The sequence below is a fragment of the Buteo buteo genome, chromosome 1, assembly GCF_964188355.1.
Source record: "Buteo buteo chromosome 1, bButBut1.hap1.1, whole genome shotgun sequence".
NCBI classification, from domain to species: domain Eukaryota; kingdom Metazoa; phylum Chordata; class Aves; order Accipitriformes; family Accipitridae; genus Buteo; species Buteo buteo.
The window spans coordinates 7,958,790-7,980,642 of NC_134171.1; the positions used below are offsets into that span (position 1 = coordinate 7,958,790).

The 21,853-nt window shown below is 49.5% G+C and overlaps 1 protein-coding gene across 1 annotated transcript; it reads right to left on the minus strand.

The window, feature by feature from the left end:
• Positions 1 to 6,906: 6,906 nt before the first annotated feature.
• On the minus strand, positions 6,907 to 11,634 carry NKX1-1 (NK1 homeobox 1). Its single transcript, XM_075040618.1, has 2 exons — positions 11,283 to 11,634; positions 6,907 to 7,727 (listed from the first exon to the last, which is right to left on the minus strand). Exons 1-2 carry the CDS (start codon positions 11,632 to 11,634, stop codon positions 6,907 to 6,909), a joined length of 1,173 nt encoding a protein of 390 aa, XP_074896719.1.
• Positions 11,635 to 21,853: the final 10,219 nt, after the last annotated feature.

Below are 21,853 nucleotides of genomic sequence, written 5' to 3' on the forward strand. Positions count from 1 at the left end.
CAGTAAGGTACAAAGCACCTACACCACAGCTCAGGCGAGGGACTCTACCTACACGCAGTTCTCCCACAACAAGCTGGAGGGTTCAGGGTGGAGACCCCAGTTAGGTCTCTCCCAGTTTAGCCGGTTTCGTGGCCGTCTGACCCAAGGTGATGCAGCTGTGCCGTATCAGTGCAGACCTTGAACGCCTGGCAGGGTGTGGGATAAGGATAAGAGAGAAAGATGGTGAAAGGCTAATGAGAGAAATTAGAGTCTGTTGGTGCATCCAGAGCCCTAGGAGCATCCCTCTTAAATGGATGCGGTGATGGTCCTTTCTATCACAAAACCCTCTACAGAAATTGAAGGACTTAAAGGGTGGGAAGCTCCGACAGAGGCTAAGGCCTCAGAGCAGCAGCTTAGATCAAGACCAGTCTGGACCCTCCCCAACCAGCAGCACTGGTGACCCCTCCAGCTGGGAGAGACGCTAGAGATCCCAAAACTTAGCACATCCCCTGGAAAATACATGCAGATGAGAGCTGGCTCTGCCTGGCAGCTGGACAACTTGTGACCAGCTGCTGCGGGAGCCAGATGCTGCCCCTGAAGGAAAAGAAGGGGAGAGAGCTATTAGTTACTCGTGTTTCTGAGTTGATGCTTTCCCTCCTCTCCTCCGAAGCTGATCGAGTGGAGAAAGAAATGAATTCATGTCCTTATTGAGCCTTTCCTATTAGCTAGGTCTGGGTAGTACAGAGCCCAAATCGCAGGAGAGCGGCCTGGGAGCAGGCTCTGACGTACTGGGAGGAGGGCATGCTGGTGTTTGTGCTTAAATGTAACTTAAACGTTGTCATTCGGCTTTTGGGGTAGACTTCCCCTTGCTTTTCCTCTTGTCGGTGCCCTGAGCAAAACCCCAGCGCTCCCGTGCCAAGTGCTCATATGTTTTTGCATTAGCATCAGGAATCCCCTCTGTCAAGGGGTTAAGGAAAAAGCTTATTAAAATTGTTTAAATGTGGTGCTAATTAGTTTAGATGTAATGAGCAGCATTAGGCGTCTGGTTACTTTGAAAGGGATTGTTGAATAACCATTTCTGCCAACATTCCAATTTGCATAATGACAAGGTGTTGGCATTGCATCCACCATTAATTTGCTATATTTATAATGCCATTATGGAGCCACTCTTATCCTTGTGCACTATAAAAGGTATATGGAAATATATGATTCTGCTTGTTTGGAAATTGCTTTTGGATATATTTGAATTTTTGTAATAGTATTTTTGGCAGTTGAAGGCTAACAGCACCAGGAGGAGGACAATCTGCCACACGCTTTTACTAGGGCTGAAATTAGATGTTGCTTCCACATGTGCACGAGCCTTTATTTTCCCCAATGCTGAAACAGAAACGGCAAATGAGAGTGTGAACAGGTATGCTGCAGAGCGTGCTCAAAGCAAACACAGTATTTCACTCCAAATCATCCCTACAAGGCATAGCGCTGGTGCTTTAAGTCCCAAAGAGCACTCTTAATTGCAAATCTCAAAATATTTAACAGGTCATAGAGAGTGCAGCTTGGTACTACGAACTCCGGGTTAACACAAGGAACTGAAAAAGCTGGACCAGCAGCTCACCCAAATGCTTTCCTCCTGCACTTCTCTTCCCCTCGTGCAGCCTCTGGGGATCAAGGGAGAGGAAATAAAGCTTGTCACCCTACCCACGTCAAGGGTGGAAAGACAGGAAAGTGTCCCTTTATGTGCAGGGCAAGTTCTTGTAATGTAAGTGTGGTGTTGGGATTGTGGGGGGGAAGAAAGAAAATGAGCAATAGTCGAGATATTTGCACTGAGGTTAGTGGGTTTATTTTCCTTCTCTTGAAAAAGCAGCAGTTTACCGAAGGGGGTGAACCTTTACTGTGTCAATCATCATCCCACATGAATATTTCTGTGACTTGCAGTTCTTTGCTGTGGTGTCATCCCTCCTTTGTTGTCATTGTAAAGTGTTTCTGGTTTGTGACATTACAGAGAAGAAAATAGAAAAGATTATTTTAAAGTAAAGTCTAGCACTTTGGGTGGAGTGACAGTTTTAGCTAAATGAAGATTTGTCATATAATGAGGTTAAATTAGTAAATAGTATCTTGGATTTAGCTGTTGTTTGTCATATTGCCTGACCCTGCATGCCCAGCCGTTTTCATGTCCCCATCCTGAGATGCCCTCTGTGTCCTTGGTCTTTCTTCATTGATACAGGGTTCAGCCATAGGATTTCCAGCATCCGCAGGATTTCTCCTGAATGGGCACTGCAGACATAGCAGCTCTAGATTTCCAATGCTATGATAACCTCCCGAGCTTCTTTGAAGCTTACTCTGTATGATGAATTCACATCTCTGCCAGACAGCATCAGGAAAGTAGAAAGAGCTCTTACTGTCAGGGTTATTTTCACTGTGACAACCATCATTCTGTCCACCTGAGATGTCTGTGTAATGTGAGCAGGTGGTAAAGAACGGTATGGGCAGAAGGGGAAAAAAAAAGTTTACAGAAATGCACCAGATAGAGAAGAGTGTGGTTTATATAAACCCACTTTGTGAGACAAACTGATTAGGATCCCATTTGTGTGCTTGCCTGTCCCCTTCACCTTCAGTGTCCACTCAAATCTGTGCATTGGTTTACCTCCCAGAGTCTGGCAAATCTTCCAATATCATAAAACATCTTTATTTGCTCTTAAGAAAGGCTCTATGACAACTGTATTTGCTTGCTTACCCTTTGAGGCAGAACCTGAAGACCAGAACTGCCCAGACAACACAAAATAATGTTTCTTTGAGTATTTAAATACATCTACGTTTGAGCAGAATGATTTTATACATGTAATACAGGAGTTAATGGATATTTGCCAACATAGCAGACTACAAGCAGACATCATGGTTTATTTTTGGGAAATGGATTTAAGTTCAAACAGGCAAAACTTTATTTTTAACATTTTGCTTATGTAATATAAGAATAGAAACACGTAACATGACTGTGAGTTCAGTCTGAAAGAGAAGGTCTGCAATATGTGTGAAAAAACCCTATCTAAAAAAAAGTAGCTCACTAAATCCACGTTCCCTGCTCAACTGGAAATAACACGAAGAAACTTTTGGGGCGTGATAATGTAGAACACTGGTTTCCAATGATTTGGTATAACACCTTTGACTGTTGTGTGTAAGCAATGACGCAAAATGTTTCAAAATGTTTTCAGTTATCTGCCAATCACTTGGAATATATCTGTATTTATGTGCTTTTTTTCTGTTACTTTGATTCTAAGACATTTTACTGCTGTTTATTCAATAATTGTGAGCAATTGAAACTTGTTCAGTCTAAGTTGAAATATTTGAAGTAGAATAGATGCAGTTTCCTTCTCTTTTTACCTTATTCAGTCACGTAGTGAACAACGGTAAGATGGAATTAATATCCGAATCATTTTTCACTAATACAGGCTTGCAGCCTTGGATTTAACATTGACTTCATTGGAATTAGTTCAAAAATATGCTGATGCCCCAGAGCTTCTTTGGTATGTGCCAAAGACGTCACTTGAAAATACTGAATTGGACTCCGAATGTGCTGCTCAGTGTATCTGAGATGAGAATTTGTCCTCTGGCAAAAGCTTTGCTAAATGCCCTCTTGAATGGGTTCCGCATTCTGAATCCCCTAACACTAAATTTTATGAATGAATAATAAAGTAATTAAAAAAAAAATTAACTCACAGAATGAACCAGAGCAAAGACCTCCTTGCTTGCAAACACCTTGTGATTATGCTTGTGCATAATCACCTTTTTCCCTCAGTCAGTAGATTCTACTTACACTGTACCAGGGTCTCCTTTTCTCATTGATGACTCCCTGAAAATAAGCTGCATCTCTCCAAAAAGCTGCGTGCAGGAGCACAGGCCGTTGCAGCAGGTACGTCAGGTAGGTACTGTGTGGGAATCAGCTTTTTGGGCCTTGCTGGGGGGTCAGGGTGGGAGCTTTGGGGGCTTTTCACGACTATCTACTACGATAACCTCAACCTTCTGTGCCAAGCCCTGTTTCATTCTCTTAACGAGCCAGAGTATCGACGGGCAGGAACACGGATGACGGATTTAGGACGTTCTGGCACTTCCAGCTTTAGCAGACCGGGGATGTTTCTCCGCAGCTGCCCTGTGCTGCTGTCACCAAATTCTCACCGGCGAGTCTGGGACCGTGCGGTCTGATCCTGCACCACGAACCAGCTGCGGAGCCGTGGTCCGGGGAGTGTTTGAGAGTCAGGTCTCCGGTGCCGATAGTGTAATTCGGCGTGCTCTGTGCTGCTGCACGGTGTCACGCCGGGGAGGACGTGAGGCTCTGCAGCTTTGCTCATGACTTCTATGACATCAGAGCTCTGGATGAGCAAGGATTATCGATAACTTCCGAAACTATGCTGAGAAAGATACCTGTGGCTCTGTTTGCAGCGCTGTTATAAAATGTGAGAAGCCTTGTTAAATCGAGTTTAATGACTAGGAATCTGAGGCTGACTCCTTCATCCAACAGCCATGAGTAATAACGCTCACATGAACAAGTTTCACTGGCAGGACGCTAACCGACCTGGAGCAGGAAAATCATCTACTCCGAAGCTCTGAGCAGCTCCCTGTTGGAGTTGAATTATTTTCCACCTGGGGGAATTGTTCGGAGTTCCCGGTGTGTAGACAGGGTTTGAATTATCTCTTAATGAAGCTGGGTCACGTCCCAGCTGAGCTGACCATTCGACTGCTAGCAGCACTTGCTCAAACCTGGTCAGCAACGGGTTGGTTTTACAGTGGGGAAGAGTCTTCCGAGTATCCTTTTCCCAGTTTAGCTGGTTTTCTCCTACCAGTAGAAGCTGTGCAGAGCTGTACTCCCAGCAGCACCACTTGTAATACTTTCCCTGAAAAATTACCCCAGAACAGCTTTTATCCTCAAAAGTCCTTTTCACAACTGCAAATGAGCCTGGTCCGAGATTTTTGGCGCTTGCACCCTCCTTGAACGAGGGGACATGAAGACCCGGAGCTGGGGGTACCCGCACCCTCCCTGCAAGCTTCAGCATCCCCCCCCCCGCCCATCACCGTCCCCTCGGGGCTCCGCACCGCGGAGTCGGTTCCGCTGCTGCTGGATCTGTCCCAGGCTGGGGACAGCGGGGACGGCACCGGGGGGAAGGAGCCGGGGATGGGGATGGGGGGGGACCGGAGTCCGGGCACCCCGGTCCTCGGGCAGCGATGCGGGGAGGGGGGACCCGCAGCCGGCCCCGCGGGGAAGGGTTTTGGGGAGGGTGCGTCCCCTCTCTTTGCTCCCCAAAATCGCTCCCGAAAACGTCGGTTTCTTAAAATTGCCCCCGCGAAGGCAGTCGTCAGGTTTCTGGGCTGAAAGTTAAAAAAAAAAAATCCAACCCAACAAAGAAACAAATGAAAAAGTCCAAACTCACCAAAAACTAGTGGAAAAAGAGAGCTCTTCCCCGGCGTGGATTTTGGGATCACGCGGGGAGTGTGGAAACGGGATAAAAGCGTCCCTTCGGCATGGGGCTGGGAGCTGGTGTTACAGCTGTGGCCAGCTCGGGATGGTCAAAGCAGTTACAGGCTTTTTCTTTGAAATTAAGCAAAAAAAAAAAAAAAAAAATGCAATAAGGATTATACAAGACCGACTTTGATACTAGTTCAAAAGTAATCAGCGGAAAGGCGATGGAAAGATTATTTTTTAAAGTGGCGGAATCTGAATGAAAGAGCCGATTTATTAAATTTACATAAATCCAAAATATCGGACTCCCCGTCTACGGAAACCCAGGAGAGGTCTCAGATTCTCTACGAGAGAAAAAAAGACGAGGGTTTTGGTTTTGGTTTAGGTTTGGTTTGGTTTTTTTTTTCCTTAATATTTCCCAACGGCAATCGGCAAAGCCAATTAAGAAAATACAAACGAGGGAACTAAGAAGGGATATACCCTCTCTCGTACAAGACTAATAAAGTTTATTTGCGTATAAGAAATACGCTCTCAGAGTAAACGGAACGAAAAAAGGATGAGGGAAGATATCCCTCGAAACGCCTCAGGAGCCAGGCGTTTTCCAGAGGAAACTTAAAAAAATTCCGCCGAAAACCAGGGACTCGCCACCACGGAAAGCCGCCGTTTCCTTAAAGTTTATTGATTGATTTAAAGTGTTTAGCAAACAAAGTGCTTTCTGTATCATCTCTTGCTCATTACTCCCATACCTTATACATTAATTATAAAGTTAAAACTTTTTTTTTTTTCTCGTAACAACCAGAAATATACAGAAATGATGAACGTAAAAAACCAACCCCGCGCCCCAGCAGCCGCCCCTTCCCCGCGTGTCCGCAGCGGCTCGTCCAGGTTCGGGGTTCGTTGAAGAGTGACGTATGTAAAAAAACACCCTTCGTCACCGTGAGGTCACGGGAGGGAGCGGCGCGTCGTTGCCTCAGCAATGTCGAGGGACAGGACCGATAGTTCTCTGTTTTACCCTGAGAGTCAAATGGGTACGTAATCTTTTTTTTTTAATTTTTTTTTTTCCCCAGAAGTCTTTTACGAGTGGGCAGACCAGAATCAAACCGAAGGCAAAAACCAAACCCAAAATAATGAAAATAACCAAACCCACATAGTAACGGGGGACGGTGAAAATAAAAATACAGGTAACGATGATTTACATCTACTTGTATGTACACCGGGGAGGGAGGTTTTCCTCTTCTTCCTCCTCCTCCTCCTCCTCCCCCTCGGAAGCGCAGTCCGGACACATCCCGTATATAAAAAGGGTCGTAGAAACGATGGCGGGCGCTGGGGGGGGGACACGGAGGGGAGCCCCTGGCCGCCCCTGTCCCCGCTCCCCGGGGCCGCTGCTTTCGGCGGAAGGAAGCGGCGGGGCGACCGGTGGCCCAGCGGGAAGGGGCCGAGGAGGAGGAGGAGGAGGAGGAGGAGGAAGGGGGTCGTCGGGCTTATAGGTGCGGGGTGTAGAAAGCCGGAGCGCCGTAAGTCTGCGAGCCCAGGACGAAGGGCGAGAGGACGGCGGGGCTGGGCAGAAAGGGCAGCTGGGCGGCGCAGACCAGCCCGCCGGCGGGGTGCCCGGCGTAGCTACCGGGGCCGTGCATGGAGAGCGGGTTGCCCATGGGCGGCGAGTGGCTGAGGGGGCTGAGCCCCCCCGGCAAAGCCCCGCCGCCCAACCCGCCCCCGGCCCCGCCGCCGCCGCCCCCGCCGCCGGTGGGAGCGCTGGTGTCGGCGCCCGGGTTTTGCTTCTTCCACTTGGTGCGGCGGTTCTGGAACCAGATCTTCACCTGCGTCTCGGTGAGGCTGAGCGAGAGGGCCAGGTTGAGGCGCTCGCACACCGAGAGGTACCGGGTGGACTTGAACTTGTTCTCCAGCGCCACCAGCTGCTCGTAGGTGAAAGCTGTCCGCGCCCGCCGGGGCTTCCCCGACTTGGAGTCCGAGCCCGTCCTCTTCCTCTTGGGCTTCGCCTGCTGCTGGCCCTGCTGCCCGGACACCGGCGGGGGCGGCGGCGGAGGGGGCGGCGGGGGCGGCGGGGGGGGAGCGGCGGGAGGTGGGACGCCGCCGGCCTCGGCCGCCTCGGCGTGGACGTGGTGGCCCGGCTCGGGGTCTCCGGGGACCACGGAGCTGCTGCTGCCGGTGCTGCTGCTGCTGCCGCCGGTGCTCTCCTCGCTGCACAGCTCCTCGTCGTCCGGCGGCTCGCTGTCGGGGCTGCGGCTCGGCCGGCTGCTGTAGTCGAGGTCGCACTCTTCGCCCTTGTAGAGCTCGCCGTCCTCTGCGGACAACCCACAAGACGCCGTTAGGGTCTCGCCGACCGATCCCGGACCCCCCGTATGTGTCGTTCCCCCCCCGCTCCCCAGAAGGAACCGGCCCCGCGGGGCTCGGATGGAGCCTCCCGCCGCCGCCACCCCCGCTGCCGTGGGGGAACGGGACCCCTCTGCCCTGCCCGGTTCCCCCGGGACCCTCCGCCACCAGGACCCAAAAAGGCCTTTTGGGAAGGCTTTGGGGGGGTTCCCCCACGGTCCCCGCCCGGGCCGAGCCAGCCCGGCTTTGGCGGCGGGCAGCAAAGATGTCACATCGCTTTTAAAGGTTTTAGCGGCGGAAATTTCCGCATCGGTGGGAGATCCGCCGGTTTTTTGTTTTTTTTTTTTTCCCCCGCTCTGGCGTTTTTAACCCTTTCTCCGCCCGGTTTGACCTCTTGTCACTTCCCGAGATGGAAGTATTAAAGTGGAGTAAATACTTGTATTGATTAGCAGAGCAGATACAAACTTAATTAAACTCATTTTGTGTAATGTACAAACTAGTTAACGGTCATTTAATTTATTTGGGTTTATATTACGCTCCAATTAACGGGTCTCCATCGGAGAACAGGGTAATTATCCGATATTTAAGGCTATTGGACTTCTGCTGACGGTTCTGTCATTACGAAGCCTGAAAGCAAATGGCATTTTCCAGAGAACCGGCTCCTCCTGACCCCGACCGGGGGCTCGGACTCCTCCGGGGGGCAAATCCTCTCCGCGGTCCCCCGCCGCGGGGACGGGGATCGTGGGAGCCACCGGGGCCAGGTCGGGGTGGGGGGGGAGGCCCCCAAATACCCTCTTTTTCAGCCGGTGCTTCCAGCCACTCCTCAACTTCCCTCGGCTCGCAGCTGCAACGGGGGTGCAGCTCCGGGAACCCCCTAAACCCGGGCTCCTTTAACTTGCTCAGCCGGGATATGGAAAAAGAAAGTGAATGGCTCATCTGTCACCCTTAGCCCGTGCGTACTTTTTTCTTCCTCAAAAATCTGAACGCGCTGTTGCACCCCAAACTTGGTCCGTACCCTAACGCCGGACACCCTAAAGCCCGTCTACGAAATTAGGGGGGTTTTCAGAAAGTGCGGTTTGTTCGACGAGCTGATTTCGGCTAACGTCGGATAGGGCTGGCTCGTTAGGAGAAAAAGGGGGAGAGAACTTTATTGGAATCCTCTTCACCGGGAAAACATCCCTTGATAACTCGGGGTTCACCAAGAGTCCTTTCCAGCTCTCTGTTCAAACCGATGTGCAGAAAAAGCGGGTGACGGCCGCCGTACACCCCTGTGAACCTGGGGATATTTTTCACCAATCTGACACAGCCCGTGCGGACGAGCATCCTGCAACCTGTAGGATCTGTCATAAATTGCAGCGCGTAATTTTTTTTTTTTTTTTTTTTTTGCAAACAACAATTTATAGATTGTGTAGATACGCCTGCGGGGCAGATCTGGGGACTGAGCGCAACGCCAGCGCACATCGCTTTCACATATACTGGTCAGGGGACGCGTCGTTGGTATTTTAGAGTTTATTTTTTTTCCAGTAAACTCTAGAAAATCCCAGCCGCGGCTCAGCTAAAATTGTCTTTAAACAGAAAAAAAGCAGCGCGAATACAACTGGCTAAGGAGACTGACGCTGGAGCTGCGACTTGGTTTCTGCGAGACGTTAAATGTTAATTTAATACGGAGTTTTAACCGTTATTTTTAACATTAAATGAGTTACATTAACGAGCGGTGTGCGACAAGCGCTGTCTTCACTCTGTTTGTTAGAAAGCCTTTGCATTTTCCGGGTGTTGGTACTTCTCTGGCCAGAGCCACTTTTCGGAACACTTCTCCTAAATTAAACCACGGCTTGAGCTAATATTAATTACGATGGGGAAAGGGAAGAATTAAATTTCGTGATTTTTCGAGCAGTCCCAGATCTGTCGCCGTACCGTTAAGGCGGTAGGACCGAAGGGCTAAACGTGCCAAGTGTCCGGGGAACTTGTCAGCAGGGGAAGCAAACCTTTTCGTGATGCCTCCAAATATATTTATTTTTAGAGCCGTGATAGGGTCGCATTTCTCTCCTTGTCTGGAGATAAAAGTGTGAGATTAGCGATAGGCTGACCTCGTCAGTCTTTCTGATCGCCCAGATCTATTTAGTATGACAAAAGTCAGATGAGTTTAGACGAATAATTACCCCAGCTACGCGCTGCTTTTAAAAAATCTCCTTTGAATTCTATTAATGTCCCGTTCCCGCTTTTGCTTTTGAGATTAGAAATGCGTAAAAGGCTGGCGCTGGAGCAGATTCCAGACCTTTTTCGCTGCCTAATTTTAATGGAAAGAGTCGTGCTATGGCGGGATTGGAAAGCTCCGAGTCCTCCTCTCCCGCCGCAGGCACCGAGAAATTATTTTTCCCTCGCCGAGAAGTTTATCCCCCGCCGCTGGCCGCCCCTTCTCTCCCCTCTCAGGACACAGAAGAGCTGTAGATATTTTTCACAACTCCCGTCTTTTCCTGGAAACCCTCCGCTGTCCCCAGAGTCGCGGTGTTTAGAGGTGAGAAAGTTGGGCTATTTGGACCCAGAAAGAAAAAGCAATCTAGAGCCTGGGTCGAATGCAATTCCCGATCAATAGCGAGCCCTAATAAGTGTAATAGGTTTTAATCGAGTAATTATCCGAATTTTGACCCTATAATTTAGATGTTAGGGAAGAGTTTGCAAGGTGCTTGAAAGAGATATGCACAATTCGATAATAGGATATCGATCCAGGCAGTCCTACATGCCACTCTGGGGCGATTTCCCCCATTATCCAGCCTCTTTACGCTGCTAAGCACATTTTACCTTAAATGTAATCGAAGGAATTTAATTGTTTTTCCAGAGATAACCAGCATTTTGTCACAATTAGTCTGATTTGTCCTAAAAAAGCCAAGGGGAGAGAGAAAATTGAATCTGTCGCCCAGAGCAACGGGCGGCAGGCTGCTGGGGGGGGGGGGGGAGCGGGTCTGGAGGCTGGGGAGAAGATACATAAAAGTCATAAATGCCTGGGGAGAACCGGCGAGGTGGGGGTACGGAGAGAGGCTTTCGCATCCCCGGCCCTCCGAAGCCCCAGGAGCCGCTTCCAAGTTTGCCGGAGCCGGAGCTCACCCCCCCGGGCTGCCTCTTGCCGGCAGGAGGAAGAGGATGGTGGGACGTGTCCCCATCCCAGCCGGGCCCGGGACTGATCCTGCGGCTCCCGGGGGATGCACAGGTCGAAGAACCCGGGACAAGCGGGGCTGAGCCCCGCCGGTGCCGGGCCCGGGGGGGGGGGGGACACGACACACGCCGCCAGCCCCGGCCTGTCCGGGGGTGACGGGCCCGTGTCCCCCCCCCTCCCTGTCGTCCCCCAACCTAACCCCGTTTTCCACCTTTTTCCATCCAGCTCCCGGGGCTGCCCGCGGGGGGAGGCCGGTCTTTCCAAGCGTGCATTCCTCGGGGAGCCGGCTGCAGCCCCCTCCTCCTCCTCCTCCCTCCCTCCCCGTACCGGGGGTGGGGGGTCTCCGACCGCCCCCCCCCCCCAAGACCTACTTACTGCTCAGGTCCGCGGACTTCTTGCAGGTGTCGAAATCTTCGGCCAGAGCCTTTTGCTGGGCCAGCTCCGTCGCTGAGTCCTCGGGCTTCTCGTCCGCCCCCAGCGGGAACTCGGAGCCCCCCGATTTGTACAAGAGCGCGCAGTGCCGCCGTTTGCTGTTGAATTTGTTAGGGTCCAGGATGTCGAGGACGGAGAAGGAGGTGGTTCTGTGCACCACGGGCAGCGCTGCCACTGCCCCCTCTTGCCCGGGGGTGTTGCTCTGGTTGTCCCCTTGCCTCTCCCGATTTCCAGGGCAGGAAAAAAGGGGCGGCTCGCCTCCGGCCGACAGCCGCTGCTCCCCATGGCTGTCCATGCCTTCCCCGTGCAAACCGCAGGGTTCCCCGCCGATACCGGCGGCGGCTGCGGGGGCTGTCACCGCCGCGGCTGCCGCTGCCGGGATGGAGATGTCACCGACCTTGTCTCTGCTCACATTCATGACTCTTTGCAGAGCCCCTCTCCGTTGCAACTTCTCCCCCCCCCCCTTTCTTGCTCTCTCCCCCCCCCCCCCCTCCTTCCTCCGGCGAAGTTGAGCTGGAAACTCCTCCCCGGCCCCCGCTCCGCCGCTGCCTTCAGCTCCCCGGGGCTGCGCTGGGTCCAAGCCGGCCGGGAGCCTCCGGGGGGAAGGCAGGGAGTCACAAGGTGATGCTCGGCTCAGAGCCTCCGCTCAGCTGCTCCTTCTTCCTTCTCATCATCCTCACCAGGCTGCCCAGGCGCTCCTGGCCCCCCCCCCTCCGCCGCCCCCCCCCTACCCCCGCACACATACACACAGAGGCAAGGCTGTATCTTATTTATGCATTCATATTTAGCACTGGATTGTAATTGGCTACAAATTAATCCCTTGCCCATAATAGTCTGTAATCTTCATCACTGGAGGAGAGACACGGTGAAAGTGTGTGCCGGGGGGAGGGGGGGGGGCAGAGAGGGAGAGAGCGAATGAAGGATGGTGTTGGCTGTGATATACTTGGCTGTCAGCTCTGTTTCAGCACACCTCCACTCATCTGGAAAGCATCTAAATAGCCTTATTTGGAGAAGTGGGAGGGGATGCCGCTTTCTTTTAAATAATTGCGGGATCAATATAAAAAAAGATATTATACACAGAAAATGGGAACTTAAGGTCTTCCATCCCTAATGGTGGGCTTAGATGATCAAAAGGGGATTATGTGTGTGTGTGTGTGTGTGTGGGCTCAGAGGTGTCAACCCCCAGCACCTGTTTCCCTTCCCTGCTGGTTTTATTAAATTAGAACAAAAGGAGAAAATTATGGACGGAGGTTTAGCGGTTGGAGCGGGGCTTGTGTTCGCGGATACACAAGCGCTTCTCTCTCTCTCTCCCTTAGCTAATTAATTAAAATTAAATATCAAATGTAAGTGCCAGGAAAGTGCTGGAAGAAAATTAATACGTTTAAACGGCACAAGACAAAACACGACGATCAATAAATTCTGAGTAACTGGGAGAAAAGGTCTGCTCCCTCCCGTGCAGGAGTAAAGCAATAACCAGACCCAACTTCCACTTTCGAAAAAAATACTCTCTTATTAAAAGTGGTTTTAATTATGGAAAATTAAGAGAGAGGAATAAAAGTTATCTGCCAATTATAAAACCCCGAATTTCTTCCCCTACCTAATTTCCTTCCCTTTCGTGTATAGCCGTGTGCGCTTTGATCATATCAATTTCATTCTTGTTTTGGACGCTTCAGTCGCTACTCAGTTTGAATTAGCTGCCAGGAAAAAAAAAAGGGGGGGGGGGTAGGAAAATAGAGAAAGCATAAAAGGAAAATTAGATTTTTTTTGTCTTTGAGGCTGGTGACACATACAAGGACAGGTCCTTTGCAATTACCGCGGGCAATGATCCTTTAGAAAGCAGAAATTAAAAGTTGGGAGAAATAATGGGTAAAACAATCAGCTTGTAATTTTGGTAGGGCTTGGACATGATTAGTCCATCAGCGGGCTGGGCCCAGGGGAGTCCCGCTGAGCGGGAGCCCACAACAGCCCCCGCTCATATATTATACACCAGCCCTTAGATTTTAATCAGACACCACAACAGTGTCCTTTCCCTTTTATGACTTTATTATGCTTTATCTTTAAATTATAAATCACCTCCTGGGTTGAAATGGTATGTATAATCTCTGATCATGTGTAGGTAATTACCTCTCCCCCTTTCCCTGACCTTACCGACGGGGCTGCCACGAACACAGGGCGAGAGCGAAGTTTTAATCTGCGCGTCCACGCACTTACACCAACACGCACCCATCTGTTTGTTTGGGTGCTAGCAGCTCCCCTCTCCCTCCTTCTCCTCCTCCGGCCGTGCCTCTGATCTCGTCTCTTCTTTCGGATAAATTTGCCTCCCGTTACTTTGGCCCGCGGTTCCGCGATATTGTTTAGGAAAAGTAGGTGGTAGTTTAGGTAGATGCCAATGACTTGGCTTCATCAGATTTGCTGCGGTAGTCGCCTGCATTTCCACCTTTTTTTTCGGAGAAAATGCGGGTTTTGAGGGGGTGGCGGCGGTAGGGATATTTTTTATTCCCCGGGTCAGTACATCCTAGAAAAAAATTTATCCTAATTCTAATTAAATCTCTGTGCCCGGTTGCCCGGGCACGGACAGTCCCCAAGCGTGCGGAGCCCGGAGCGGCTAAATTAGCCCAAATTCCCGGGGTTGCTCCGGGGGTTTGGAAGAGAAAGAGCCGCATCCCCAGGGAGCACCCCCAAACCGAGACACCTCCTGGTCACCCCGACGTGTACCACCGGCCCCATGGGCACCGAGAGACCCCCCCCGGGGGGGTGGGGTGTCAGAGTTGGGGGGGACACAGCAGTTATACCGAGGAGGCAATCCCGGGCCCCATCCCGACGGGACCCCCAGCCCGCCCGGCGCTTTTGTTTGTTGGCGGTTTAAAGCGAGTGTTATAAAGATGTTCTATTGCTCCTAATCACAATTGATTGTCAATTAGAGCCTCATTTGTGCAATCTCCATCCATCTGCCATCTCTGGTTATCTGTTCACCAGAAAGTTAGCGCTGATTATGGAGCCCTAGATGAGTTGTGACATGTAATATCTCTCCCGTGATCGGGCCGGCTGACCGGTCCCGTTTCTCTCCCCGGTGAAGACAGACAGTCCTTTTCATTTTCCTTGCCGGAGGGACCCGCAACAGCCTCGGCCGGGCGAGCGATTCGGGGAGACGCTGCTTTTTGGGACGTGCTGGGGGGATGAGGGGCTGGCAGGGGAACCCCCAGAAGGATGGCATGGAAGCCGTGCAGAGCCAGGTCCCCTATATTTTGGGCCCGCACCCTTTGCCTCGCTGGGGAAATCTCCCACGGAAACGTTTTTTTCCTTCTCCGAAATAAATAGAGAAACACACGGAAGACCCTCGCGTTTTTACAAGCCTCCCCGCCGCAGCGATAGTTATCTCTGTAGTTAAGCTGAATTATACCTGCGGGGAGGTGATATTTCCAAAGCCTGAAGGTACCGGTGGCCAAAGCATCTCCCGGGAACCACCGGTCCCTCCGCCAGCCCGGGTGGTCTCCACCGAGCCCCCCCCACCCGGGGGGGACCCCTCTGCCCCGCCGGGACCTCCTGGGGATGTCGCGTTGAAGGACGAGCTCCCATACCCTGGTTTTGTAAGGACAGGGCAGGGAGGACCCCCCCAGAGGGCTGTGCCCCAAATCCCACCCGTGTCCGGGCACCCACCCCCCCCCAGCCCCACGGGGGAGGCAGGCCGGGCACCCTGCGGGGACCGGGGGTGCCCCGCTGCTTCTCCAGCCCCTGGCAGCCTCCGAAGCCGAGGCCTGGGGCGGTTCGGGGGGGTGCTAAGGTCGGAGGGGGGTCCCCCCCCCCCCCCCCCCTACGGCTACAAGCGGTTTTCCGCCTCGAACTTAATTAGTTAATACCGAATTTCAAATTAGATTTCAGCAAACTCCGGATCAACGAACTATCCTTCCCCCCCCCCCCCTTCCCCTTCTTCGTGGTTTTTTTTGTTGGTGGTTTGTTTTGTTTGGTTTTTTTTTTTTTTTTTTTGACGGTTCACCATTCATCCCCGTCCCTGGGGAGTGTGGAGCTCCGGGTAATTAAGGGCATTTATCGCCGCGGTAAAACAATTTAGCAGCCCTCGCTGCGTCGAGAAGGTCACTCCGGTGGCTGCACCAGGCGCGGAGCCTCCGCGGCCCCGGCACAGGGAGCTCCGCGGGCGCGGCTCTGTCCGCGGCCGCCTCTGCCCGGCTGGGGGGTGGGCGGGGGGTCCCTTGGGCTTCTCGCCTTCCCCATTTTCTTGCCAAACGCAGTCGGGCTCCAAAATTCGTCTAGTCCTTCTTTGCTTTGAGTGGGTTCCTCTCGCATCATTATTATTATTATTATTATTATTATTATTATTATTATTATTATTTTGTGTCTCGGCTCAGGACAGAGCAGAGGAGCGGGGACAGGGGGGCACCTCGGCATGCCCGGCTTCTCCCTGGGGAGGTGGGACAGCCCCCACTTCCCCCCCTCCGAGCCAAAATCAGGGAATTAATTAACTCTAGCCACGACGGCAAATGATTTAGGAAAAAAAAAAAAAAAAAAGATTCTGAAGCAGATCTCGCCCTCTATCAATGCAGTGTCAGGTCCTCATAGTAGAAGATTTAAAAGCCCTGGGGATTCCAGGTTAGGGTAGTAATGAGCTTAATTGAGGTTAATGCTTCCTGCACAGCTCCTTGATTATTAAATTAATATTATCACACACATGAATCATAATTAGAAGTTTAAATAATGCTCTAGGGGAATCCTCGGAGGATCTATTAAACAGTTCCCTTCCCTCTCGCCGGCTCCCTCCCAGCTCCCCGGCAGCCCGAGGGGAGCCCCGGGGGCGGCCGGGGATGGGTGCTGCTGGGGGGGGGGGACACGGGGACAGGAGGGAGGGAGAGATGCCCCCGAGTGTCACCCGGGATGGGTGGGGGGCAGAGAGGCAGGGGCACCCACGGTCCCTTGTCGCCTTCAAACCTCAGCTCGGCTGTTCCCCCGTTTAAACAGCCCGCCCCCCCCCCCCCCCTAATTTGGGCGTTTCTCTCCCAGCACCCGGGAGTTTATATAAAATACTAATAAAGTGCCTGGTTGTCACTTATCGCGGCTGGGATCGCCTCTGCGGGGGCTTTTTCACACATCTCGCCGATCCGTTTTGCTGGCAGGAGGAGCTCCGCCGAGAGCATCCCCCGGCCACCCGCCGGGATGCTGGGCAAGGTGGAGGGGGGGGGGACAGCGGGGAGGACCCCCCCTCTTCCCTGGGTACCAACCCTCAGCTCCCCTGTCCACGGCCCCAGCCCACGGCAGGGCCGAGCCACGCGTGCTTCAGGGACAAGCGGCTCATTTCTTTTAAAATTACGATTATTTTTCTTTCTAGGTTGAAAGAGGGGTGGAAGCGGTGCTGGCGGGGGGGGGGGGGCACACGCAGCCCTTCTGCGTTGCGGGGGCCATACGTGTAAAGGAAAAAATAAAATAAAAGAGAAATCGGATGGCCGGCACGCAGGCAGCTCTCGCTTGCTCTCTCTTTCTCTTTCTATTTATTTTCCTCTCTGTTGCTGAAACATATTGAAGGGGGAGAAAAAGGAAACATTAAGATCAACTGTGAGCCTTGCCGACGGTTTAACGATTTCAAATGAGCTCTGACTCTGGTGAAAATCTGACAATTACCCATCAGGATGGCAGATGATGGTTAAAATTACCAGAAATCAATATTCTCACCGGGTGTCCCAGCCTGATAAGAGAGACCAAGACAATGTTGACTATTAAAGTCGACAGCTTGAGATATTACACTATTAGTTATGCTATTTTTAATAATCTATAATATTTGGGCTATAATTAATTAATTATACGGGTCAGATAATATCTGGGGCTGGAATGAGGTCTGAAGGGTCTATTAAGGTTGGTAATGAGAAAGGAGAAATCTAATCTAAGGACGAGGAGCCGTGAAGGAACAAATATACAACAGACTTCAGATAGAGCGAGAGGGAAGGAGAGGGGCTATTGCAGACTCAGTGCACACACCTCTGCTCTTCTCATCTCCCAGGCAGAGGGGCTGCCCGCGATAGCATCTCCCCCCGCTCCTTTATGCGGGCACCTATCACTTGTGGCAGAGGCCTGGCTCTCGCTGAGATGCTACGGTCCCTGGGAAGCTAGTGAAGGAAAAAAAGATTTGACTTGTATTAAGGAATTCGTGCTAAAATAAAGGAAAAAAACCCCCCAGATAAACCCCAGTAGGTTGTCCGTCTCCCGTCATTCCCCCCACCCCAGCAGCAAGTTTCTGTTCTTATTGGGATGTGGGGACTCTTCAGGCAGTTGTGAAGTTCAATCCTCCCTCCAAATACTGCTAAGCCCCTCCTTGCGGGTACGGTTTCTGACATTGGCCGTGGCATCTGAACAGCCTTGGCGGTGCCCCGGGTTGTGCCGTCATTTAAGATGTATGCCTACATCCATGCACCAATGGCACATGCATGTGAGCGTAAATATCAGTGTCTATGAATACATTATATACGGATACTTCTTTCTGTAGATACATTTATATAAAGAATGTGCACAAAATACACAAATACACACGTGAAAGAATAAAAACTAACTGCATTGTAATGCATGTATGTAAATATATCTATTTATCTATCTTAAAGTGTTTGTGGGCATTGCATATATCAGCCACATAAAATGGCTTTATTCCCTTCCCTGCAAATGAACTTCAAGTCAGACCCTGTGAATTATAAACTCTCTTCTTGCTCAGCGTTACTAACCAATATTCTAGGTGTGACACTCAGGGCTTTACCTATTTTACATCGATTATAAACATCGCCGCTTCTACTGCTACCATAATCCTTTTTCTAGGGGTGTATTATTTATCATATTAGTTCTACCCTTATTACTTACAGGAGGGTGTGTTGAACAACATCCTTTCATACAGAATGATGAAAACCACATTTTCTAGTTATGCTTAGATTAGCCAGGGTATTAATCCTTTCTTTTCCCAAGTAACATCTTAATTCCATCATTTTCAATAGGCCTCTCTTGGTCATACTTCTCTCAGCACTCTACCAATAAGATAGTCCTTGTTCAGATCTGGAAATCACAGAAGTATTAAAAAAATGCTTGCAATGGCAGAGATCCTTCTGGGAAACTGTTTGTTATAGTTTGCTGGGATTCAGTCCTTCCTCAACTATTCTCTGTCGTTATTTGGAACCCAAAGCAGAGTCTGCAGAAGACGCCAGCAATAGGCTGACGTGACCCTGCCCTATGTTTCCTTTGCATCCAACACGGCTATTTTCCTCTTCTTCCCCAGCCAGTGCCTAACCAAGGCCATTAGTAAGGCGATGAGGTGCTAATTGAAGGCAAACCTGAGAAGTTGCTAGATGGACATGGGAGACACAACTTTTGCAGGCACTGCTCACAGCACCTTCTTAGGCAGGAACAACCCTATAAGCAAATGAAGGTCCTTCTCCCACCAGCCCAGGAGGAAGGGAGAAAAAGAGATTTTTCTGTTTCTTTCATTGTTTTTATATGTAAAGGAGTAAATTAACAAGAAGATCTAAATGATTTACTCTTCGTATTTAGACAAGAGGTTAACCATACTGCCAGGACTCAGCAGTTGTGATGGATTAGTGAAAATGTCCCCAACTTGTGTTGATGGTTGTGAGATTTTAAAATGCTGGCAGAGCTGGGGAAGCATGAGAGTGTGTGGGGCAGTTGGTGGGAGGCGGAACTGAGCCTCCAAGTTTTTCAGTTCAGGAGCAAAGAAGCCAAAACACCAGCCCTATTAGCTTAATTGTGCAGTAGAATAAACCTGGTGGATTCAATAAAGGCTGCCACATCCCTAATTTGCCCATATTGACAGGCTGCTCCGGGCTGCTCGTGTTGCCAATACTCTGAGCTACAGAAAATGGTGCCCAGGTGTTCCCATCGTCACGTCCCAGTTTTTTGAACCTGACCAACTTCTGCTACATCCCAGACTTCTGCCCTCCACCGCAGAACTTCACTGAAGTCCCTGCAACATTATTTGTGATTAATTTGATTTGGAGGGGACAGAGGAGGCACACAGGTTGCCCATATAGTTGTGAATCCCTCTTGTCAAAGACAACCTCAGATGGGTGAGCAATACTCCTCTATAGTGATTTTGTTATTTAAACATTTAGAAATGAAGGTGATAGAGATGTAAAACACGCTGAAAATAAAAAGGCTATCCTTCTAGATCTAATCTAGAGAGTTAAGTCAAAGGGCCAGCTCTACAAACTGGTGCAAATTAGGCTAGCTCCCTCAGCTGATTTACACCAGGAGGGGATGTAATGCAAAATTGCTTGATGCTTTATTGCAAGACCTTGTTGATACTTGAAATCCCAGTCTTGTCAGTACTGAGCAACTTCCTGCATATTCAAATAAGCATATTGACGGCACTGCCCAATGTGTTTTTGTAACCAGGTTGGAGTGTTTTAAGGTGTGCCTGGCATGCAGTTACTCCTCTCCTTAATACTGTGGTCCCAGCTGAGATGTGGCAATTCACTATTCAGTTCCAGACTGAGGAGGAGGGAAGGTAATTTTTTAGGCTGCCTAAATGCAGATTGAAAGCATGTCCTCCTATTTATAGCCCAACAAAGTGGGTATACTAGAGCATTTTGCAACCATTTGCTGTGCACTTAGAATAGATGCAAAAAACTGCATCGGGCAAGAAGCAATAGAAATGCTGTATGTCTCAGTGCTAGAGAGAAATGTTTCTTAATTTGTGGATTTGCCTTTCAAATGCCTGTTAGGAGTCCCATTTTAGCTATATATTCAACACGAAAGTCTGGACCTGAACTCTCAGCCAGACACCTTGGATTCTGAATTAGACTGATTTATAATTTCAGAATTATTTAAATTAACAACAAGAATATTCATCAAGCAGATTGACTGATTGCTGCAAAAGTTCCAAGCAATGTAGGCTGACGGGTATTTGCAGGGAAATCTATGGGGCACCTGGCAGCTGATAACTGCATGGCCAGCCAATACAACAGGACAAAAGGCTTGTGAACTCCATCGGCCAGGAATCTTAAATGTGATGGAAAAACATCATGAAGCATGGTAAGTCAGTGGCTGATAATACTGTGACATTTGGAAGACTACCCTTTTTGATATCAGTGGGATATCAGTTTGTGAAGATTGGGGAAAACTAGGCAAAGACTTGCGGATAAGACATAAAAGTAATTGAGCTTAAAGTCCAAAGCAGTGAAGAATCCTGTCCTGTCCCTACATATAAAAAAGAGTAGTTAAAAGGATAATATTTATTGCCCTTTGTAGCAAATTATCAACACCCAGAACATTAAAAAACACGTGTCAGCCAGTATAGTAATTGCAGTTACAGAAATAACAAACAAAACTACACCCTCAGCTATTTATAACTGAAGTGTACTGGACTTTGCTTTGAAAATAGTATCATCTGTAAACAATATCGTTCTCTACCAAGCAGAGCTGTGTGTCAAACCTGGAGCCCTTGCTCAAGCTTAACATTTGTTCATGGAAAGCAGCATTTACTCATGTGTTTTTACCATGGGATGATGGGAATTTAAGAAGAGCTGTATATATAAAGTTGCTTTGATAAGCATATCTTAAATTGAAGGAGAAAAAGTCATAAATAGAAGTTTGTCTGTAACAATGGTTCTTTCTCATAAATGTTGTGACTCCCATTTTCTGGCTATTGAAACAACTGCAGATACAGGCAACAAGAATAATCTGCACCTGTGGTTGAACCAGGAATGGGAACAAAACTCCCAACTGCCAGATTCTAGCTGTTATTTCTGATGATAAACTTTGTTTGAAAAATAGATCAGAACAGTTATGAAACATAGATGAAGGGGGAAAGATTCCCAAATTACAAGTTTCATGTCTTAATTCTGCTGTCCAAAAGTCATTGGACAAAGATTCCCAAATTACAAGTTTCATGCCAAAATTCTGCTGTCTACTCTGTGTTAGTTGTCTAGGCTGGCACCTTAACTATTGCATAGAAGAAAATGTTTCCATGGGGCATTGGATGCCTTAGGATCTAAGGCACACAGAAAAATCATGCAGGTGATAACAAGCACTATTCCTTCTGCCTTTTCAGGCAGAGAAACCAGCCTAGGTTCCTGGTTACAACTTTGCTGTTTAAACATAGAAATGCACATAACCGTCTCCCAAGTGTTTTGGGAGACTGAGTGAAGGGCAGAAGCCTTGCTGAAATTGGTGGTTCTGACCTTTTCTTTTTGCCTTAAACCTGTTTTTATTTCCAAACTGAAATATCGAGATGACGGGTTCCTATCAGATACATGTGCCTCTTAGTTCATCCATCAATTGAGTCCTACGCCCTGATTCTAAGCCTCACTGAAACTGAAGGGAATCTTGGTCTTAGTGGACACTGGCTCAGTCCCAAAGACTGTTTTGGTCACATCTTCATTTAATTTTTAAGAGAATCAATTGCTTTAAAGCTGATGACACATGTATCTTTATTAGACTGACCCAGTTATCAGTCTAGGTTCACTTTGTACCCCCTTGGGTTGCCAAACACATTCTGTTTGACTGATGTCGAGTCC